The following is a 19,261-nucleotide window of genomic DNA, read 5'->3' as shown; positions in this document are numbered from 1 at the left end:
CACGGGCAGAGGCTGAAAGACCTGACGAGACGGATCCTGGGGATTGGTTAGATCAGCCGAGGAGATTGGTAATGCGCATGGGACCAAACGTGCTCGAGACGGTCTGTTGTTTCTTCAGAGCCCACAGTGTCAAGTTTTGATACAGTAACGCTTGGAAGCGATGTTGAAATGAGCAGAAGTTGCGAATGGCCTTCGCAATCCCATCACTTGCACATGCCAACATGTCCAAACATCTGTCTCATCGGCTCCGTGAGAACTGCACACTGCCCACGAGACGAGAAGACTCTCCCAACCAGACACGATCCCGTCGTCCCCAACAACCCAAAAACCTTCCCTCCTGTAAAGCCTGTCACCATGCCTTCGCACGCGCATCATTACCGTCCTTGCCACATCTAACTGCACCCAACCAAACCCTGACCGCTGTCACTCCGTGCATAATGTAGCAAGCCACATGGACACCTCAACCCAAACGAAAAAAAAAAATCCAAAAACGAAAAAAAATCTACCACGCTATCCCTCCACGCACACCCGTCACTACCCCAACTTCCGTTCCCGAAGCACATCGAACTTTTGGCACTGCGAAACTGCATGCTGTCCCAAAACGGCAGGCCGCACGCAGCGGCTACCCAGATGGTCGGCGCCGGCCCCCGCGTGGCAACGGTATGGGGGGGGGGGGGGGGGGGGGGGGGGGGTGGGGTGGGGTTTGTGGGAATTGTCGCGAGGCCATGCTAAGCTCATCGCGCATGGCGCGGCACGCGTCTATCTCTTGTTGTTGTCTTTTCTTTGGCGATGCGGAGACTGAATGAAGCCGCGATACGTTGGGTGCGGAAAGATCTGATAGCAAAGCAAGCACAATCCTTCCGCCGATTCCTCGGTGAAGTAGTTTTTCAAGTCTTCCGTGTTGTTGCTCGCTGCACTGATGAATGCGAGACGCCACGGGCCCATGGGGCAGCGGCGGCGGATAGACTCGCTGACGACGTCTGCCACAAACAAAAGACCCTGCATGAGGTGATCATCCCCACCATCTAGGTGTCCCATCAGGTGTGCCAGTGCGTACGAGAGACACGGCCGGGGCAAAGAAACGTGCTACATACGTTGCCAAGTCTACAACAACAACAACACTCGACGCACGCCGCACTCATTGGCCGACAGACAGCAGTCAAAACCAAGCAAGCACTCCGACACGTCCTCGATCCGCGGCCTCGAGGCCGCCGGGGGGGAGGGCGGAATCACGAACGGAGGAGCTCTTCTTCTTGTCTTTCTGACGATCACTGACATTTTGGTAGAGTCGTCACCACTAGTCAGTTCCGCCGGCATTTGAAGCAAAATGTTGATCAAGCGCCCTTCGCTGGTGGTCGTCGGTAGCTTGGCACCTGTTCGTTGTACCGGGTAATCACGAGCAATCCGGGGGGCGGCGGCGGCAGTCGCGCACGTGGTGGCGTGGTGGCAGCATGCCGGGCGCTCGTGTTTATCTCGTCCAATGCCGTGGGTGCCTGATGCGGAAAAGGAAGTCTTTACCCATGCTCCAGGGTCTTCAGTCCTCTTACACTGCCAAGCCGGCCGTGGATTGTGATTGAGTGATGGTTGTACAGCTTGCAAAGGGCCAGCCATCGTCGGACGTCTTTTCGGTGACACTCTTTGAATCAGTTGGAGTCGATGAGTCGGGAGTTGACCGTAGGCCCGATGCTGTGTGCCGACAAGGGGGAGTTGCGACGGGGGCGGTATCCGATGGACGAGTAGTCTAGAACATGGGCATCATCAAAGACAGATGGGAAGGCGCAATCATCGCCGGGTGGTCACTCGAACTCTTGTAGAAGCAAGCCTGAATCTCATTCCATAAGTCTTTCTTGGGCTTATATCCATCAAAAAGCTAGAAGCTAGCTAGGGGAAAAGTTCGTGGGAACAAGCTAAAATGTCGCGGTGAGGCTTTTGCCTTGTTCTACATAAAAGAGGTGACTGGGCGTGCCAGTCTCTTGGACACCATTAAGATGGAGAGAATCCTTAACCATGACAAGTTGCCGAAGGAAATAGCGAGAAGAAAACAAAAGGGACGGAGGCGTGGGGTGACTGGGGAAACACCATGGAGCCGAGGAAACTTTGGGTTGATCAGAAATGTAGAAAATGCCTTGTTGCACGTGTCGAAATTGATCGCATTTTGCCCCGGTCTTTATTTTGAAAACCCACGCCGCGTTTTGTGGGTATTCCCATAATCAACAGCATGCGCCATAGAAGCATCAACCCGAATAAATGAAACACTGGCAGCCGTGAGCAAGATTGCGGCGACAAGGAGAACATTGTGGGGATCCTGAAGAAAGAGTAGCGAAGAAGGGCACATGGGTGGATGGCGACCACGTGCCGCCGCAGACGTAAGATCGTCCTTTCGAGTAAATATGTCGGAGGTCGGGGGAGGTCCAGTCGTAGAGGTATAAGGTATGCAGTGGTAGCCTTATCGTACAATGCGTGAAAGAGAAATCGTGGTGAAGCCCAAAGGCAAAGCAGCATCTGAACGTGATGCAGGAGATGGATGTTGGTGGGAAAGCAATGCGCTAGGAGATGACGGCGCATTTCGGAGAGGTGTCAAACAGCACTCTGTCTTGGCTCAAGACGTCATCTGTGGTTGTACGCCCTTGCACCTTGAAATTCGACACCCTGCATGGCGGTCGTTTGGGGAGCAGGAGCGCCATTCGTCCATTGCGAGCTCATCGGATGCTGCTGAAGTGGAGGCAGCACGTTTTGCTGACCGGGTCCGTTCTGAGCTGGGGCTTGGTTGTGTTGTTGGGCAAGGAAGTTGGTCATTGGTCCGTATACATGGGCGTGGTTCGGGTCTATTTGTCGCAGCTGCGCCCAGGCGGCGTGCAGTTCGTGCTTGAGCTCGGCATTCTCGCGGGCAGCCTCTTCCGTGCGTGGATTCATGGACGATTCTTGTTGGCGCATGCGCGAGTTGTCCGCCTGCAACCTGTCGTAGTTTCGTTGGAGGCTTTTGATGTACTCGATGGCTGAATTCCGTCAGCTGGTAACACTCAAATCGAAGGAGGGCGACATACACTTTGTGAGAATCTCCCACTTGCTAGACTTGCTTCCAGCCGAGCTAGGCAGAATGTTGTTGAGCTCATCGAACAAAGTCTTCATCTCGCTACGTCTCTTGCGTTCGGCCATCTTGTGACTGACGCGCAGCTCTGGCGTTCTGCTGTAATTGCCAGTTCCAGCAGCGGAAGGATGCTCGGTCTGGAGGCTTGTCACGTTGCGATGTTGCATGGAGTGGTGATGCGTGTGGGGAATTTCTGCACAGGTTAGAGAAATGCAGTCGCAAGGCTAATTCGAGCGCACTTACCATCGTCGAATCTCTTTTGGCCGGGTGGCAGCTGGGCATCGACATTGTAGATGCTGCTGTTGATGGACGTGGCAAAACTGTTCTGCCGCGAAGGGATAGATCGTGTCGACCTCTCTATGCTGGAGTCTCCGCTGCTGGAGCCTCGCCGATCATCTGGCTCGGCATCGGGGAAAGCCCACGGGAAACCCTTGGTCGGTGCAGCAGCCATGGGATCCGGCATTCCGGAAACACTCCTCGGGTTAGGGTTAATGACAGGAGCCCGACGAGGTGGTTGGTTTGAGCGCAGCGAGGTCCTTGGTCCCAAGGGGGAAAGGGGAGGCGGACCACCGTTCGGCCGCTGATCATTGGTGATACCGCGCTGTTGCTGCAGTGTCGAAACTAGAGACACGCGCGATGCATTTTGACTCTCGTACGGCGAAGAAGGGCTGATGGCAAGGTGGCTCATGCCAGCGTTCATGCGGCTGTCGACGCTGCTGCGGCGCGACTCGAAATGCGCGGAGCTGGCATCAAGGCTCTGGCGGTTCTCAAACGTATGATTGAAGGACGGAAGCGAGGGCTGCTGCTGCGAAAGTTGGCGTACCGAGTGCGGCGTCTCCGGAATCGAGTTGCGTGATGGCGAGTCCTCTGCATTGAGAATTGTCTGCAGTTGGAGGCCGCCGGTATTGGATACTCCGGATGAATGCTTGCTCTGAGCTTGGGAGATGGACCAGTTGCCCGAGTCGCGAGCATCAGGATGCTGCTGCCTGTGGATGATTTGATGGTGGTCGTGAGGAAGAGCATTGGTCAAGGACGCAATGGAGGGCAATGCTTGTGCCTGAGACATGATGGCGGTTGACAGGACGAAATCTCACGTGAGGTCGTCAAGGGCTGAGGTTCGACACGAGCGTGGACGAGGTTTGAATAGTGTCGCCTGGTGCCAAGGAGGTTCGTCGGAAGCGGTCTTGGATCCGCTAGGAAGTGCCGCCCGGGAACCTTGGGACGCCGTGACGTACCAAAGTCGCAACGGCGGGATTGTTTCCGTGAGATGGGAAGTCAAAGTGAAGTGCCAGAGTGCCAGGCGTGCAGATCAGCCGAGAGCACAATGAAAGTTGCCGAGGAGCTGGTCCTTGTTAGTAGCCTGACTTGGGGAGTGGTGAAGAATTACTTTTGAGGAGCGCCGAGACGGGGGGCCCACGAGCGTCGCGCGTGGGCTCGAGGGGAAGGAAGATACTCACAGTCGGTAAACAAGGCAGAGATGGGCGAGGGTTGGAAACGATGAGGATGAGGGAGGAAAGCAGGTAGCCGGGACTGTTCAAAAAAGAGTGGTAGCTTCAGATGGCAGCGACAGGACAGCGTCCGAGCCGAATCGAGACGAGTGCAGAAGGCGGCTAGGTGTCGAGCATTGAGGAACGGAAGGCGCCCAGGAGCCAAAAGGTGCGTGGCTGCAGCCGAGTTTCGGAACGAGCCTTTGTCGGTGGAGAGCGACGAAGCGAAGCGAAGCGTGAGGGTTTGAGGGACTGAGGTGGACCGGTGGTTGAGATTTGATGTGACGGGTGTCGAGCCGAGTGTGAGAGGGAATCACGGGATGCGGCAGCGCAGGCAATGCTCATGTAAAGAAAAAGAGCAGCGATTCGAGGGATGACGAGCAGAGGCAACCAGAAGGTCGACTGGAGTTGAAAAAAAGAGCTAGGCGCGCCTGGCGAGCAGCGGCGTCGAGTGGTCTGGGGAAGGGGGGGTTCGAGGGTCAGGTCGAGGGTCGGGCGTAAGACGGTGGGCTCCAAGGAGAGTCGGAAACGGTGGCGCACTACAAAGCGGTTGCACGAGAGACCAGATTGAGACTGAGGCGGTCACGGGCGGGGTGGCCGGCAAGGGCAGGCAGGTTTAGCAGGAAGAAGAAGAAGCGGCGGCGATGATGGTCATGTCGAATCGAGGGAGTGGAGTTGACAGATGGTGGAGTGGTGGTAGTGGGCGTCGACTTTGTTTTCTCTGGGCGGGGGGGCACTGCAGAGGGCGAGGGGGGCCCGGGGCCGACAAGGAAGCTTCCGTGATTGGGGAGGACGCAAGAGCCAAATGGTGCGGTGCTGAGAAGATGAGATGGTTCTCTCTGCTCCAGTCTAGCAGTCTTCGCCTGGGCGTGCCTTGCATGGCACGACTCGGACGATCCCAAAGCAGCGGTCCGCAGAGTTGAAGACTGAAGGCCGGCCAGCTTAGCTCCTCAGCACGTGGAATCCCGGGTTTCCTTGACGTGGCGATGGCCATGGATGGGGTACCGTACATGTAACCATTGTATTCCTTACATGCCCGCCGCTGCTGACTACGCCCCGGCTTCACCTCGACAACTTTTCCTGCCCGTCCACTTGACATGTCCACCATCGTCCCAACCTGCAGTACTCCGCTGCGCTGCCCGACATACCCATCCTGGCCTCGCACCTGCCCTCCCGCCCGCCGTTGTGGTTCGCGCATGCACCACTGCATTCCCACCACTTTTGCTCGCGACATCCGGGCTCAATCTCTCGTCTCGTCCCATCATCTTCTCCCATCCAACACCCTCGCACACGACCTTCCCCCTCGTATGACTCCAATCTTGATTGCCCGGCGCAACGAGACATCGATCTGTGCCACGCCATCTGCAAGCCGACTGGCCGCCACCAAACCGTGGATGCCAGGGAGTCTTTTTCTGTGCTTCTCGCCAATCTCTACCATAACCTACACGGCCACTCGGCCGCTGCCTAGCTCCGTCTTCCCCAAGCACCGCACCACAGCCTCTACCACCCGTCGCACCGCCTCATCCTGCCTGTCACTCGCGAAACATCTTGCAAGAAAGATCAAGTGTTGCCTCTTTCAACGGCCCTGGCCCTCGTCAGCCCACATGTCCCTTGTCTCGTGGTTTCGTTGGTCCGCATGACGCCATGTCTCGACGTGAAGAACCGCTGCCTTAGCTTTACACATCACGTTCTGCAACGCGCTAGCGACAAACGGCCGCACCTCTTTGAGAGAGCTCTGTCGCACATTCCGGTCACGGCGCCAGGGCGAGTAAGCCCTTTGGAAAATCAAGTCGCTTTCGGCTCCAAGCCATCCCTCAAAAAGCAGCCCTCCCAATAGCCACTCTGTACCACCCGCCTGGTCAGTACATCACTCCTGGTTCGTCCGACCAGATGATGCCTTGGAGATTGCAACTTGATGCGCATGTTGGAGAGCCGCCCGTGTCATACGCCCACTGTTTTTTCTGAGCAACGCGGGCGGAATCCTGTCCATTCCGTGCTCCCTCGGAGAATTTCTCGGATGCACACACTCCCGTAGTGTCTCCCACATGGCTCAAAGGTTTCTTGCAGACTTAGCATTCGTTATTTATCGACGCCCCGGCATGCCACATTGAGTCGCACCTCTCCCAATAACCGGGTTTGGGAACAGCGTCGTTGCGAGACGTCCACTGGTGATACACCCGGCGGAAGCGTGCGTGTGAACTGTCAGCGGTTTACCATTGTCCCCATCCCTAGCCTTCTGTCTTTTCTTTCTACATGCACGACATGCGCTAACCTCTCGGCCTCGTTTCCGAGTCGTGTGCCTGTTTTGGCCCTTCTCCAAGCTATTGAAACAAATGGCTCATCTTACGTGACCACGGGCCTGCCATCATCACCTCTGCAAGCACGTTGTTGCGAGGCGGTTGGGGTCATAAGTGAGCCGTTATGCGTCGTCTCCAAAGACTTGTGTACGACCCACACAGTCACAAGCACAGCCGGTTGGCGGGTACAAGTGTTTCAAGAGCGTGGGTCGCAGGAGTTTTGTGGTAGTTGTTGGCCATGGTGTTGGCGTACTTTGGTCCGCCATGACTATGCCTTTCGCATCGATCGAAGACTACACCGCTCCCGAACCAAAAGAGCTACACGGCGGCCGGTGGCTGGGAGGAGGCGTGTGTTACAAACAACTCACAGACCGGTCGAGGATCGCCGACTCAACAAGCGGCGGTAATCAGAGGGATGACACATTCCAACGCGGACCACGATCTGCACTGCCACTACTGCGGCCTCCAAGAATGCCGTTTGCATTCTTGCAACGTGCGAAAAGTCCACGGCACGCCGTCGGCGGCGCATGGCACGGCATGCTTTCAGCGCTCTCTCAACGCCTTTTTTTTCCAAAACGTGAGGACGGCAGCTGGAAATCGGGAAATATCTCGCGGAGAGCACGTTTGTGCGGCGTGGTCGCTGCGTGCAATCAGTCAGACGGCCGGATGCGGCGAGCGAGGTCAATCATGCTACTCCGTGGCCTTGGTCTGAACAACGTGCCCCAAGTCTCTTGGGCTGGCTCTGGCAGGCTAAACATGCCTTCAGTTTCCTCTTGCTTGGGCCTTTGAGCTTGCGACAAAGCACCGGGCCGACGACGGTACACAGCCACTCGTCGTCGACATGGCCGGCTGATTAGTTGCCAGGAATAGTAGGAAGAAGAAGACCTTTCTCGCTCTGGGTAGTCCCCCAACATCCAGACAGACGACGTGCTCTCGAAATAGCATCTTACACGTCTCTAAATCCTCTTCCTCCCACGACAAGCACAATCCCGATCCTTATTGATCCTACCGGCACGTCGGCAACTCGGCTCCGTCTGGTCCGCCTCGTACCGTACGAATCTACCATCATAGCCTCGAATCAGATGTAAACCTCTCACTTTCTTGTCCCTCTACCTCTCAGTCTATTGCCGCCATGGCTTCGCCCTTCCTTTGTTTTCGCAGGAGCTCACCCTCGAAGGATGTCGCAGTACCCCTTGAAGCTACTCCTGGAGCAGTATAGTACCTAGGAGCCGGCCGATGGCGTGGCTGACGGACCTGACACCCGGCGGGCAACAAAACCCGCCCATCCATTACATTCCAACAAAGGAAGAAACGACAAGAGTAAGAAACGTCGAAAAATATCGCTGCCCCGGGTGTGGAGGGGTGTGTCAAGCCTCGTTCAAAAACGCTCGCAGTAAGTCAGCCCGTCAGCACGCCACGCGCGATGGTGGTGGTAGTCATCGGTTTTTTGGTGTGTGGGTGGCTGGCCTACGACCGCACGGCTCTGCCCTCCGGCTGCCCACAACGCACGCGGAGGGCGGGAACGGGAGCGCACGAGGGAGGGAGGGGAGGCGGTCTGCTTGGCTGGTTTGTTGGCTTTGGCTAACATGGCTAGCTGGGCTGGCCGATGGTTACTAGCTGCCCTCGCGTGCGGACGTTCGTGGTTGGGTTGGGTTTTTGTCACTGCTCAAGTGTGGTCATGCTCTTCCCCGTTTTCCTCAGGCCAAGCGACCCGTCGATGACGAGACCAGAGCATGGCATCTGATGCTAGGTGAAAAACGGGTAGGAGTGAGGTAGCCACAGATGCGGCTCTCACTGCTGCACCCCATTTCCGGAGGGCATCATCATCGGCGCTCAGCCTTGCTCCATGCCACTTCCTCGCACCATTCAACAGCCTTGGCTCGAAAACATCCATTTACTTCCAGCTCCTCTTGATGTCCACCGAATACGTAGACAGAGCAGGCTTTGAAATAAAGTGTGGTCCCCGCGTCCAACGCCATGTGGGGCACGGCCAACGACGGTGTCTTTGTCCGTCCAGCATAGCGTCCCTATTGCACATATGCAGTCCGTCCGCCCTTGCCCACCTACCTACCTCACCCCTTCTCCCTCGCAATGCTTTGGTGCTTCTTGGCGGGCAGTAGATCACGCAGTTGAGCGGGCGGCTACCACCGAGACCTGGGTATTCCGCCCGAAGACACACGCAATGGCGGAAAAGACACGTTGGGATTCTAGACTTGTCCCATCCAGCCTACCCGGCCAGACCGCGTTCCATCTCTTGCACGTTCCGTCGGTCGGTGCTAGGGGTAGCGCGGTCGAACTTCTCCTAGCTCGAGACTGCTTGAGAGGGGGCGAATGGTGGATACCGGGGGAAGAGTGTTGAGATGTTGAGTAAACAAGTGTTCGTTGGGCTGGCCAGGCAAGCAGCTAGAGATGGAAAGTGACGGAGATGGTTTATTGAGTAATCAGCAAATTGAGTGGGACTGAAAATGGGTGAGAGACGAATGAGAAAAGCGTGACTTTGAGTTTGGCCTTTGGAGAGATGTGGAGATGTTGATGTTCAGAGGGCTTCGGAGTTTACGGACATCGCGGCGTTGGTAGAGAGCTGAGATCAGTTTGCAGTTTACGAGAAAAGTTCGAGCATTAGAACAACTCATAGTAAGTCTGGCTCTTACTTGCTATGCTGCTGTGGTTTTGGTCAAAGAAGTCGACTGAAAATGCTCGGTTTGTCAACCTGCAACGTCGACGGGGCAGGCGGGCAGAAAAGAAACACCAGATACGCGAGAGCAGCGATCCCTGCGGCAAGGGGATCAACAACGATGCGCGATCATCCCGCAGTTTCCCCGCCTCACACGCTCTCTGTAAGGAATGTAATTTTTCTCTCCGTCGCCCCATCTCTCATGTGGCCCTCACCCTCGCTCCTCGCTCTCCCCTGCAGCACAACCCCCCCATGTTTCACACGCTGCCCGACCGGGAGCCAATCGCCATGCTGCAAACATTCCACCATCAAAGCTCCTCCCGAACACCGCCCCAGTTTTCTCGCATGCCAATCTCGCGTGGCCCGCTTCCAGCTCCGCTTTCGACGTCGACGTCGTCGCGCAGTGAAAAAGCCAAGACAGACACGCAAACACCACAACAGAAATCCTTCCTCTCCACCGAAGATCGCCAGCATCCGAGAGAGGTGGAGGAGTGTTGAAACTGTCGATTGCTACGGAAACGAGCGTCGTATGTACATCCCACTTTGCGAACTGCTGCTGCAGCTATTTGCGGCGCGCAGCAGAGGGGCACGGCCTCGCCACGCGATGCAGTCGCTGACACGTTCCCGGACGATCACCAGCTGAGGCCTTGGGTTCGTGAACGGCCAGCAGCGGACGAGTATCTCACCTGAAGCACGAATAGCAGCAGCACAGCCAGCGAGAAAACAAAAATTCAGGGAGCGAACAGCTGGTTGAAACGGAAAAGGAAAAAAAAAAATTGAGAAACAAAAAAAAATTCACCTCCGCGGACTTACTGCCCGACATCCCTTGATGTATAACAACGTTACAGAACGCTGCTGTGCCGCAACGTGGTATGGTAAGTAACGACCCAACTTACCAAGCATGCACTCCAATCGGGGATCCGCAGGCGCGGGGGCACAACGGCTACGTGGGTGAGCAAGGTAAGTGCGAGCAAGCAGACGGGACGGCGTTGCCAGAACGGGCGACCATGGGAATTGTGCTGTGCGGGCCATCCCAGCATGGCTCAGGCATCTGGACCGCACCGCCGCCCTCCACGCGGGACCCGACGACCTGGCGCGGGCGAGATTGACTTGGGGGGAACGCGGAGGGGAGCAACGTGGTGGCTCCAAGGATAAAAAAAATCTGATAAGGTAGAGTTGGGAAAGGGGGTGGGGCGAGGCGAGGAAACACGGCTCGACTCGGATGCTTTTTGGGTCGAGACGAGCTGTGGAGCGGAGCGAGCGCGTGGCAAGGGTTTGAAGGAGGTGAGTTTATATGGCCCCGGTGGTTGCGAGTGGTCAGCTCAGAGGGGGGCGCGAACTGCTTGGAAAAGTATAAGATTCGTGTGTCGAGAGTGGGCACGAATGATTGCCATGTGGGGAGTAAAATGCTGGCTCATGGGGCACAAGGTGAGTTGAGAAGATGAAAGTGATGGTCTGAAATGGCATTCATCTGATATTGGCAGGTGCGTCATAGACATCCACAAACTACGATCGACCCCCCAGTCCCAGCAAAACTTCAACTCTGCTGCCTTGACTCCTTTAGCCTTCCATTGCTTGAGCAAATCGCGACGCGGCCGTCCCGACAGAGGCGAGACATGCAAACACCCTCTTCACCTGCCTGAATTGGTGCAGGCTGGGCCCGAGACGCGCCGTTGCCTGTATAGGAAACCAGATGCTGGCGTGTGGCTGTGCTGCAGGAACATGCTCACGGCCAAGCTTTCAACGCGGTGCGGGATGGGACTGCACGCGCCATGCGTTTGGAACGTCAGACTATGAGCGACCAAGGCAGCAATGCAACAGAAAAGACGTCCAGGAAACACATGGCGCTGGTGCGGTTGCATCGCCACGCGTCTGTCTGCTTTTCGTCCAAACCGACGACTTCTCCCAGGCATTGGTCGACCGGATTGGTCGAAGAATCGTCAGGACGGGAGTAAGCAGAATGGCGGGGTGGCGGCGCAGTGACGCACGTCAATCCTCAGACCAGGTTGACTGGGCTCGCGCAAAGGGAGGGTTTGGTTGCCTCGTGGAAAGGGAGCTTACCTACCTAGCGGCTGCCAGCAAAGCAGGCAGGATTCCGGAGTATCACAGCAGCAGCGTCATTGGACGAAAGAGAAAAAGAAGAACGATCGAGCACGTAACCTGGGACGAAAGCCGCGTGGCATTTCTGGCAGACGTCTCGACGAATCCCATCATCGGATCGAAGGGCCAACCACAATTTATCGATGGATGCTTTTTATTGTTCGTCCCGAGTCTGAGGCGGCGACTGGAGACGACGATGCGATGACACCTGCCAGGGTCCGCTGCCCGCCTGCGCGCAATGATTGACATGAGGAATATTGGCTTGCCTGTCTGCTTGCTTTTTTGGCTGGGGCTACTATACGCTCCCATGTCTCATCACAACCACCACACGCGCCGCCTCGTCCGTACCTGGCCAACTTCCTGGTATTTTTGCTTCTTCTTCCGGCAGGGCAGTCAGAGGGCGGGCTTACTGCCTCACCCGGCGCACTCCAGTCCTTTTCTTTTCCGTCCCATCTCGTGGATACTAGTTAGATCGGCCGTGTCCCGGGGGCTGGCTTCTTGTTCAGCTCGTGGGATCGCCCAGACGCGAACCATGGGTTGTGAGGCGCTGAAACATGGTCGACACGTGCTCTGCTGCTGGGCTGGGCCAGCCAGGCCTTGACGGCAACCCTTGACGACTGGCGGAAGAAAACGTGGGCGATCCTGGCTTGCGCGCGCGCATCATTGGCACAGGGCCCGCGTGCGTTCCAGATCTGCACTTGTGGTGCGAGGTTGTGGATGGCCTTGCTAAACACACAAACTGTGGAATCACTTCATATTTTCTGGCCCGGGGGCTGGTTGTGCACACTAACAATCTTGCTCGAGTTGATGTCCGCCGAATGCGACCTTGGAAATATTGGGCATTGTGACGAGGCTTTCAGTTTTCACTGTGGCGTCCTTGATTGGTTTTTGTTTCAGCTTTGAATATTTTCCCAATAATCGGCCATCTACACAAGTCTACAACCTTGCAGAATCAACGAGTTCTTTACCAGATTCGAAGGAAGATGACCATCTCGAGACAAAAGGACAATGGGTCCAGAAATATCAGATCAATTATTCGACGGCGATTCTTGAGACTCGAGTCGGAGTGCCATTCCAAAGTGAGTTTTCGCGATGTGCGAGAGGCTCTGACCCAAGATTCCTTCTCGTACTAGTTTGGATGGGACTACTTGGCTGTAGAAAAGTGGCCAGGGCAAAAGACGATCATTCTTCTCTGGTTATTGATGACAGCTGTTGAAGAAAAGTAGAATGGACTGAGCCACGCAGTAATCTCCTCAACGGCCGCACTTCAAGCATCATCCTCTGTAGACACGAAGATATTTTTGCAAGTGAAGATGATGTTCCTTAAAATCAAAGACGGTTGCAAAAGAAACGGCGACTCCAAAGCGGTATAGGAGGCTTGAATTCTCCCAGTAGCCATCTTTTCACGCGCTCAAATGTCCAAGTCTTTGGGTAGTCAGGTGTTTGATCACTCCCTGTACGCATGCATCTCAACTTCTAAGTCCAAGAACATAGCTACAGGGAGCATTCGAGCACAACACTCCGAAGTTGCCATTTCTTTTGCAGCCCACTGTGGAATTGATTTATGCACGAGGTATCCACATGTGTCCCTGTATCTTCCAACACTCAACGTATATGACATCATTCACACACAAGCGTATCCCGCAAAACATCTACACGCATTCCAATCTTCTTGACTAAATTGGTACCGACAAGGGATTCATGGTCCTGCATATGGATCAGTCTTGCCGAATCCAAAGTCTGCGGACGAGCTTGCGCACGGCAGACAGGGTGACAAACATCCAGAAGAAGGGGATACTCACGTAGCTCCGCCATCGACCACCAAATTGGCACCTGTGATGTAGCTACTGAACCCACTGGCCAGAAAGCCCGCCACCTTGCCCACTTCCTGGGGCAGTCCAGAGCGGCCCAGCGCAATATGCTCGCGCTGCAACTTTTGCGACTGGAGGGACGCGGGATTCGGAGGCAGCTGGGTACGTGCAAGATCCATATCATCGAGGGAGAGGCCTATGTCGATTTGACCGGGCGAGATGCAATTGATTCGAACGTTGGAGCCCTTCAGGGACGTGACGCCGGCGCGGACGACGCCGAGAGCGGCGTGCGAAGTCATCGTGAAGCAGGGACCCCAGCAGCCTGCGTCTTTGCTGTTAGGAAATCAAAAGCCCAAAAGTACGCCTCAAATTTTGAACATTGGTGGACTCCTGCTCCCTCATCACACTACTCACCTCCGTATGTGCTTGCCACACTGGAGACGACCACAATGCTGCCGTATTCTACTTCCTTCGGCGCCGCATTCGGGTACGTCCCCCTAGGCGTCGTCTTTGCCATGGCAGGCGGCGCGTACTTGAGGGCAAAAAACGGCGCCATGGCATTGGCCTCGAAGCACTTGCGCAAGTCACTGGGTGCCGTCGTCTCCAAGGTCGGAGACCCCAGCAGTCCGCACGAAGACACCCACACGTCGAGCCTGCCCCATGTGTTCAGTACCTCGTCGATGAGCGTCAGTGTGTCTTCCTCTGCCGCTGGGTTCAACGGGTACGGGACGATCTTTGTATTCGGGTGGACAGGGTTGATCGTGTTGGGCAGGTCATCCGGTTGGTCTTGAGATGTTGTCGAGCATGCTGGAAAAGCCGTCGGTGAGCGTTCGAGCTATTTGAGACTGTTGAATTTACCGTATACGCATGCGGCACCGTGGGCTTGACCATGTCAACAGCGTGGCTGTTTTTTTTGAGTGCTCAGTGACCTACCGGCAAGCTCCATTGTTATAGCCCGTCCAATTGGTTGCGTCGCGCCCGTAACAATACAAACGAAGCCATACTGTGAACGTTATTTAGCATCAGCAATTTGGTCTTGAAGCCCCTTATCCTGCATAGCAAGTGTTGAAACAGCAGGCTCAGAATCGCCACGCATACCAGCTTTCCATCTGATCGATATGGTGAAAGGTGCTCTGAATCCATACTGCTTAGCATCTTTGGATCTGGCGCAGCTGGAGACATTTTTGGAAAAGTTACAAGATTGGGTTGATGGTGGGAAAATGCTGAGCAACGGCTTCAGCATTGTGATCGAAAGACGTGAGGCCATTGCCCCGCAACACCTAGCGAAAAAGCCCTCTGCCACAGCAGCTAGCATATGTTCTTTGCTGCAATTCCACGCTCCACGGAGAAAGCGCGACGCGGGGCTTATCGCTGATAAGAGGTACATGCAGCTAGCGGGGTGGTTGTTGGCAAGGAAAGTGGCATGCGGAACGGAAGCCTGCATCGCCTGTTAGCCGTCTTTGATATTCTCTGGAAGAACCCAAGTCGATGATGATCAGTAACGACTGCGCGTCCCGACAAGTTAAACATTTGGTCAGATTGATCACTTTGCAGAAAAGTCTTGAATTCATTGCTTTTGCCCTCTCCCGGAAATCTCTCAAGATCCACGCTGTTGACTTCCGTAACCGTGCCAAATCGTAAGTAAGAAGTAGACTACTCCTTTGTCCCGACATCAAACACCACGCCTTGCAATCTCCTGGCGCTTACTCGTCATCCTCGTTCTCGTTGATAGCCTCGTCCTCGGCCTCCTCCTCAAAGGTGTTGTCCGGAACCTGGTAGAGGCGGAGGACCGGCTTGTTGGGGTCCTTGACCAAGACGTACTTGCCCTCGGGCATCTTGAGACAAAAGTCGACAATGGTGCGGACGATGCCCCAGCCGTTGGCGAGGTTGAGAGTCATCTGGTTGGCAAACTCGCGAGGTTTGTTGCTCAAAACGCCGAGAATGACGTGGTCGTTGTTGTTCTTGGGGTTGGCGCGAGAGACGAAACTGATCCACGTTAGCAATTTCTTTGACGAAATACCCAAAAGACTTACCCAAGCTTCATGGTGTCAGCCTTGGCCAGGATACTCTGCACAGTCCAGCGAGCAAGCTTGCAGCTGTTGTTCTTCATCTCAGTAGCAAGCACAGCACCCCTCTGGCTGGCAAGCTTGGTGCGCCAGTCAAGGGCACCACCACTGCCCTGAGCCTTGTTATCAAACTCGTTAAGAGCCTTGATGGTAACAAATTGGTCCTCGCCGTTGATGTTGTTCTTGATAGTGGCGTCGACCTCTGTCCTGACAATGAGGTTGAGGGGCTCGTCATCGTTGTTGAGCGAGAGGTCAAAGCGGCGGTACTTGTAGGCCTTTGATGCCGGGGGGTCGGTCTCTTCCTCCTCGTTGTAGAAGGGGTGGGGGTGCGACATGTCCTTCTTGTTCGTCTGCGACTCCTGGACAACCTGCAGAGGGAAAACGTTGTTGATGTGAGTAGCCTCCATCATGAGAGCGTGAGGGTTGTTGAGGGTGTCCTTGTTGCCCTCCGAAGTCTCAAGCGGTGCGTCCATCGCGTTCTCGTTGACCGTGACCATGTCAATGGTAGAGTTCTCGCGCTTGTCAATGAAGACCTGGTTGCGGCGGCGCGTGATGACCAAATCCCAGGGGTATACGGACTTGGGAGCGCACATGAGCATAGACAAAATGTTGTCCGTGGCGAAGATCGTGGCCTCGTCCTTCTCCGCAAGCTCTTGGATAATGGGGTCGCTCGAGGTGGTGACATTGTAAGCGGCACGGTCGAGGACTTGGAGCTTCTTCTCGGACGTCTTCGCACCGGGAGCCTTGTCGTAGGTACGGTCGTAGTAGTAGAGGAATCCGTAAGAGTCGAGGTCCTCGCCGTCAGGAGTCTCAAGGTTGAGCTTGGACAGACGCGCAAAGTCAATCTCCTCCAAGACGGTCCAGTCAGGCTTGACCTGGACAGATGCGTCCCTGTTGCGTTGGGGCTTGTCGTCTCTCCAGCCGAAACGCCTACCACCGCGACCACCACGACCTCCGCGGTTGTCATATCCACCCTGCGTCCTTCCACCAACACGCTGGAAGCTTCCCCTGCCGCCGCGGGCCGCTGCTCCACCACGTTGGCCGCGGCCGCGGAAAACGGTGCCACCGCCACGTCCAAAGCCACGAGTCCTTGCAGAAGTGCGGGTGTTGTCGACGACGGAGAAGGTAGCCTCTTCTTCGGGAGCCTGGATCGAGAACGGGTTGTTCGCCTGGGACGCGCCGTAAACCTGTTGATCTGCGTCGGAATTTAGCTTCAATTCCAGCGGCCATTGTGTCGCAAGTGGTGTGCAAATTTGAGCGACTTACCCCTGTAGTTCCTGTTGCCATACTGCTGGCGACCGCCGCGGCCCTCACGGTCCTTGCCTTCGGTCCAGTCGGCCATGCGCCCAAGCTTGTCGCCCTTGGAGTAGGGCGCGTACGGGACGCCATCGAGCATAGTCTCGCTGGAGACGGGAGGTCCCCAGCTGTCGCTGGTCGGCAGAGCCGAGACGAGGTCGAGCAACGAAATAGGCGCCATGGTTGTGGTGGGGACGGAGTGGTGATGCCGAGCAGTGTGTGGTTTCAACGCCCGGAATTTTGATATCTTGGCACATTCTGAGTAAGCGATGTCTCGATGCGGGGCGCTGTCGGAGGATTTGCGCCGCCGCCGCTTCCCATCTCTTTCATTGCAACATTCGTCTTTGTTCTTTGCATCGTTTTTCTCCTCCGCCCATCACCGTTTGCATTCATGGTGCGCAGGTCAAGCCGACTTGTAACATGCCAGAGGATCTGACCCTTTTCTGACACAGCAGGGCCCGTGCTTTCACCTTCATCCGTCCAAAATAATGGCTTTCTTGACGTCACTTTGCCCATTCTTCTTTCGAGGTTACGGACATGAAAAAGTTGGAGCTCCTGGTGCACATCTCAGCACCTACTACCCGCACCGATGACGAGAGGTACAGGCAGCTGGCTGTGGCCGCCGACGACTTTGAAGCTACGGCAAGAATCAACTGCACTGCACAGGATGGCGACCAATCTTTTCAAACTCTGGCCCAGAACGGCAACGGAGAAAGCTTCATTCATCAAGCCCGGGGCTCCATGCTGAGCGGGCGGCGTGTTGAGCAGGGAAAGCCTCGAAACTCTGTCGTCCGACCTGCTGCTGGTAATTTGAACAAAGATGGAAATCCATATGGACTCGACCCTATGGCTCTTGAAACCAGCACGCCATCAGCCGAGACCAAAGGAAAGACGTCAATCCAGTATGCAGCAGCCCCGGATTTTGGGAGCTTCACAAGCACCTCGAGGACATCGACCCAGCAGCTGGACGAGATCGAGAGGCGATGGTCCCAACAGCATTCATCTTCTAAGAAGCGCCCTAGTTTGTCTCTGAAAAGTCTTCAAGAGGCATCAAGCAAAGGCGGAACCCCCGAATTTATTGGAGACACGCAACATGCTTTGGCTGCGTTGATAGACCACGTCCCCATTTCATCTTTAGGGCTATCCGACTCAGAAACTTGGAATCAGTCTCCTATCGATCAACCACCCCAGAAGCGGCAACGTCTTTCGCCAGAACATTGTGTTTCTCGAGATCGAGACATGCCCAAAGTACTCCTCGCACCGACCTCGACAGAATGCCTAGCAAGAGAATCTCGTACTGGCCACTCGAAAACTCATGCAAACGACGCCCGTGTCCCTGGCCGACCATCCCAGCTGCGAGACAGTTACGGCCTCAGCAATTCTCACTCGCAATCTTCGAAAGGGAAAGAATCATGGCCAGAGATTGCTGAAAGCGCGTCTGTCTACTTCGAATTACCATTGCACGGATCGCAGCAGTCTCAGACGCATGCGGATGAAAACGAGGATGCTCGCTGCACAAAAAGTACTCTCTCGAAGAGGGAATCCTCGAAGATGGTAGCGCCGATGTTAGATGGTGTCATTGAAGAAATCGACGTGAACAACAAGATTTCCGCGGCTGAATTCCAAGAATCATCTGCACAGTCGAGAGAGATCCTGAGGGATTGTTCCCCTGGAACTGCGCAACATGACGAGGTGACTGTGGAAAATGGACATGTCTTTGCCTCCCTACCAATTGAGCTTTGGTTCCCACCTCCTGCAACCGCGCAAAGGAAAACGTTCGATGGATTGACCGAGACCCTAGAGTCATTCGGTCGGGTTCTCAGTCCGAGCAAATACTTCAAACCGTCATTCACATCTCGTCCCATCAAAAACGACGAGCGAGGCTGCTGGATAATTCAGACGAACCGATGGAAGCCCAGATATCAGATTGAATTCTGGGCTGAGCTGGGAAAACTCGTTACCTCCGGTCGTCTAGGGGCAGTTTGGTGTCAGCGTAATGTACCTCAGGATTGGACACTGGGGGGCACTGATGGAAAAGAGGGGGAAGGTTTGGGAACGGTGTGGGTGTTCTGTTGGGGCCAGGCTGTGATCCACCTTTGGCTGGCAATGCTTCTTCACAGTCACAGGGAGATTCGGAAATCTCAAGCACAATGGACTGTTGGGTCTCCAGAGAACATCGAAGTAGTTGTTCAGATGCCTTGAGAGGTTGCTGAGTTTCTTCAAGCTGGCCAGACCCTGCGTTGAGTAGTGTCATTTTGGTCTAGAAACCGATGGTCAAGTCCTTCTCGATAGTATTACGATTTGTATGGCCTACACATTCAATTTATCGTCTGATGTTCTCTCCAAAATCTGGGCCAGGCAAGTTGTCGTGGCCGGTGCCATGTGACACCTTGGCCAGCATGCGGCCACCTGATTTCAGCCCTGGTCCGTCCAGCGAGTCGG

General features: G+C 55.3%; 8 protein-coding genes across 8 annotated transcripts; 4 read left to right on the top strand and 4 right to left on the bottom strand.

Moving 5' to 3' along the window:
* Positions 1-140: 140 nt before the first annotated feature.
* BKA78DRAFT_306299 (uncharacterized protein) lies at positions 141-662 on the top strand (the record flags this gene model as incomplete). The annotated part of the gene is made up of 1 exon (XM_066887770.1): positions 141-662. A coding segment is annotated over exon 1 (253 nt), but the record flags the coding sequence as incomplete, so codon positions are not given.
* A 54-nt stretch (positions 663-716) lies between these two features.
* On the bottom strand, positions 717-1,956 carry BKA78DRAFT_365303 (uncharacterized protein). The gene is made up of 2 exons (XM_066892543.1): positions 1,132-1,956; positions 717-1,086 (listed from the first exon to the last, which is right to left on the bottom strand). The coding sequence occupies exons 1-2, from the start codon at positions 1,609-1,611 to the stop codon at positions 760-762; spliced, it is 807 nt and encodes a 268-aa protein (XP_066747966.1). The 5' UTR covers positions 1,612-1,956; the 3' UTR covers positions 717-759.
* Positions 1,957-2,607: 651 nt separating this feature from the next.
* On the bottom strand, positions 2,608-4,154 carry BKA78DRAFT_350027 (uncharacterized protein; the record flags this gene model as incomplete). Its single annotated transcript, XM_066890907.1, has 3 exons — positions 2,608-2,996; positions 3,045-3,281; positions 3,332-4,154. The coding sequence occupies 3 exons, from the start codon at positions 4,152-4,154 to the stop codon at positions 2,608-2,610; spliced, it is 1,449 nt and encodes a 482-aa protein (XP_066747965.1).
* Positions 4,155-9,398: 5,244 nt separating this feature from the next.
* Positions 9,399-10,304, top strand: BKA78DRAFT_80367 (uncharacterized protein). Its single transcript, XM_066893776.1, has one exon. The coding sequence runs from the start codon at positions 9,566-9,568 to the stop codon at positions 10,187-10,189; it is 624 nt and encodes a 207-aa protein (XP_066747964.1). The 5' UTR covers positions 9,399-9,565; the 3' UTR covers positions 10,190-10,304.
* A 615-nt stretch (positions 10,305-10,919) lies between these two features.
* On the top strand, positions 10,920-12,107 carry BKA78DRAFT_80362 (uncharacterized protein). Its single transcript, XM_066893775.1, has 2 exons — positions 10,920-10,974; positions 11,031-12,107. Exon 2 carries the CDS (start codon positions 11,240-11,242, stop codon positions 11,849-11,851), a length of 612 nt encoding a protein of 203 aa, XP_066747963.1. The 5' UTR covers positions 10,920-10,974; positions 11,031-11,239; the 3' UTR covers positions 11,852-12,107.
* A 1,007-nt stretch (positions 12,108-13,114) lies between these two features.
* Positions 13,115-14,600, bottom strand: BKA78DRAFT_278338 (uncharacterized protein; the record flags this gene model as incomplete). The annotated part of the gene is made up of 6 exons (XM_066885588.1): positions 13,115-13,353; positions 13,449-13,779; positions 13,872-14,264; positions 14,316-14,339; positions 14,391-14,460; positions 14,556-14,600. The coding sequence occupies 6 exons, from the start codon at positions 14,598-14,600 to the stop codon at positions 13,323-13,325; spliced, it is 894 nt and encodes a 297-aa protein (XP_066747962.1). The 3' UTR covers positions 13,115-13,322.
* Positions 14,601-14,875: 275 nt separating this feature from the next.
* On the bottom strand, positions 14,876-17,132 carry BKA78DRAFT_306290 (eukaryotic translation initiation factor 3 subunit D). The gene is made up of 3 exons (XM_066887769.1): positions 16,790-17,132; positions 15,491-16,718; positions 14,876-15,443 (listed from the first exon to the last, which is right to left on the bottom strand). The coding sequence occupies exons 1-3, from the start codon at positions 16,998-17,000 to the stop codon at positions 15,161-15,163; spliced, it is 1,722 nt and encodes a 573-aa protein (XP_066747961.1). The 5' UTR covers positions 17,001-17,132; the 3' UTR covers positions 14,876-15,160.
* Positions 17,133-19,167, top strand: BKA78DRAFT_306288 (uncharacterized protein). The gene is made up of 2 exons (XM_066887768.1): positions 17,133-17,213; positions 17,272-19,167. The coding sequence occupies exon 2, from the start codon at positions 17,357-17,359 to the stop codon at positions 19,019-19,021; it is 1,665 nt and encodes a 554-aa protein (XP_066747960.1). The 5' UTR covers positions 17,133-17,213; positions 17,272-17,356; the 3' UTR covers positions 19,022-19,167.
* The last annotated feature ends 94 nt before the right edge of the window (positions 19,168-19,261 follow it).

This window comes from Phyllosticta capitalensis, assembly GCF_038381095.1.
Source record: "Phyllosticta capitalensis strain CBS 128856 chromosome Unknown BKA78scaffold_2, whole genome shotgun sequence".
NCBI lineage: Eukaryota > Fungi > Ascomycota > Dothideomycetes > Botryosphaeriales > Phyllostictaceae > Phyllosticta > Phyllosticta capitalensis.
Note: the sequence above shows the minus strand (reverse complement) of the source record. Positions and strands in the feature narration are given on the sequence as shown.

Coding starts and splice junctions, on each gene's coding strand:
- BKA78DRAFT_365303 (XM_066892543.1), bottom strand. CDS start 1,611: ATGGCTGGCCCTTTGCAAGCTGTACAACCATCACTCAATCACAATCCA. Junction 1,087..1,131: donor TGTCGGCCAATGAGTGCGGC/GTGCGTCGAGTG, acceptor CAACGTATGTAG/CACGTTTCTTTGCCCCGGCC.
- BKA78DRAFT_80367 (XM_066893776.1), top strand. CDS start 9,566: ATGCTCGGTTTGTCAACCTGCAACGTCGACGGGGCAGGCGGGCAGAAA.
- BKA78DRAFT_80362 (XM_066893775.1), top strand. CDS start 11,240: ATGCTGGCGTGTGGCTGTGCTGCAGGAACATGCTCACGGCCAAGCTTT.
- BKA78DRAFT_306290 (XM_066887769.1), bottom strand. CDS start 17,000: ATGGCGCCTATTTCGTTGCTCGACCTCGTCTCGGCTCTGCCGACCAGC. Junction 16,719..16,789: donor TGGCAACAGGAACTACAGGG/GTAAGTCGCTCA, acceptor ATTCCGACGCAG/ATCAACAGGTTTACGGCGCG. Junction 15,444..15,490: donor GCTGACACCATGAAGCTTGG/GTAAGTCTTTTG, acceptor AACGTGGATCAG/TTTCGTCTCTCGCGCCAACC.
- BKA78DRAFT_306288 (XM_066887768.1), top strand. CDS start 17,357: ATGAAAAAGTTGGAGCTCCTGGTGCACATCTCAGCACCTACTACCCGC.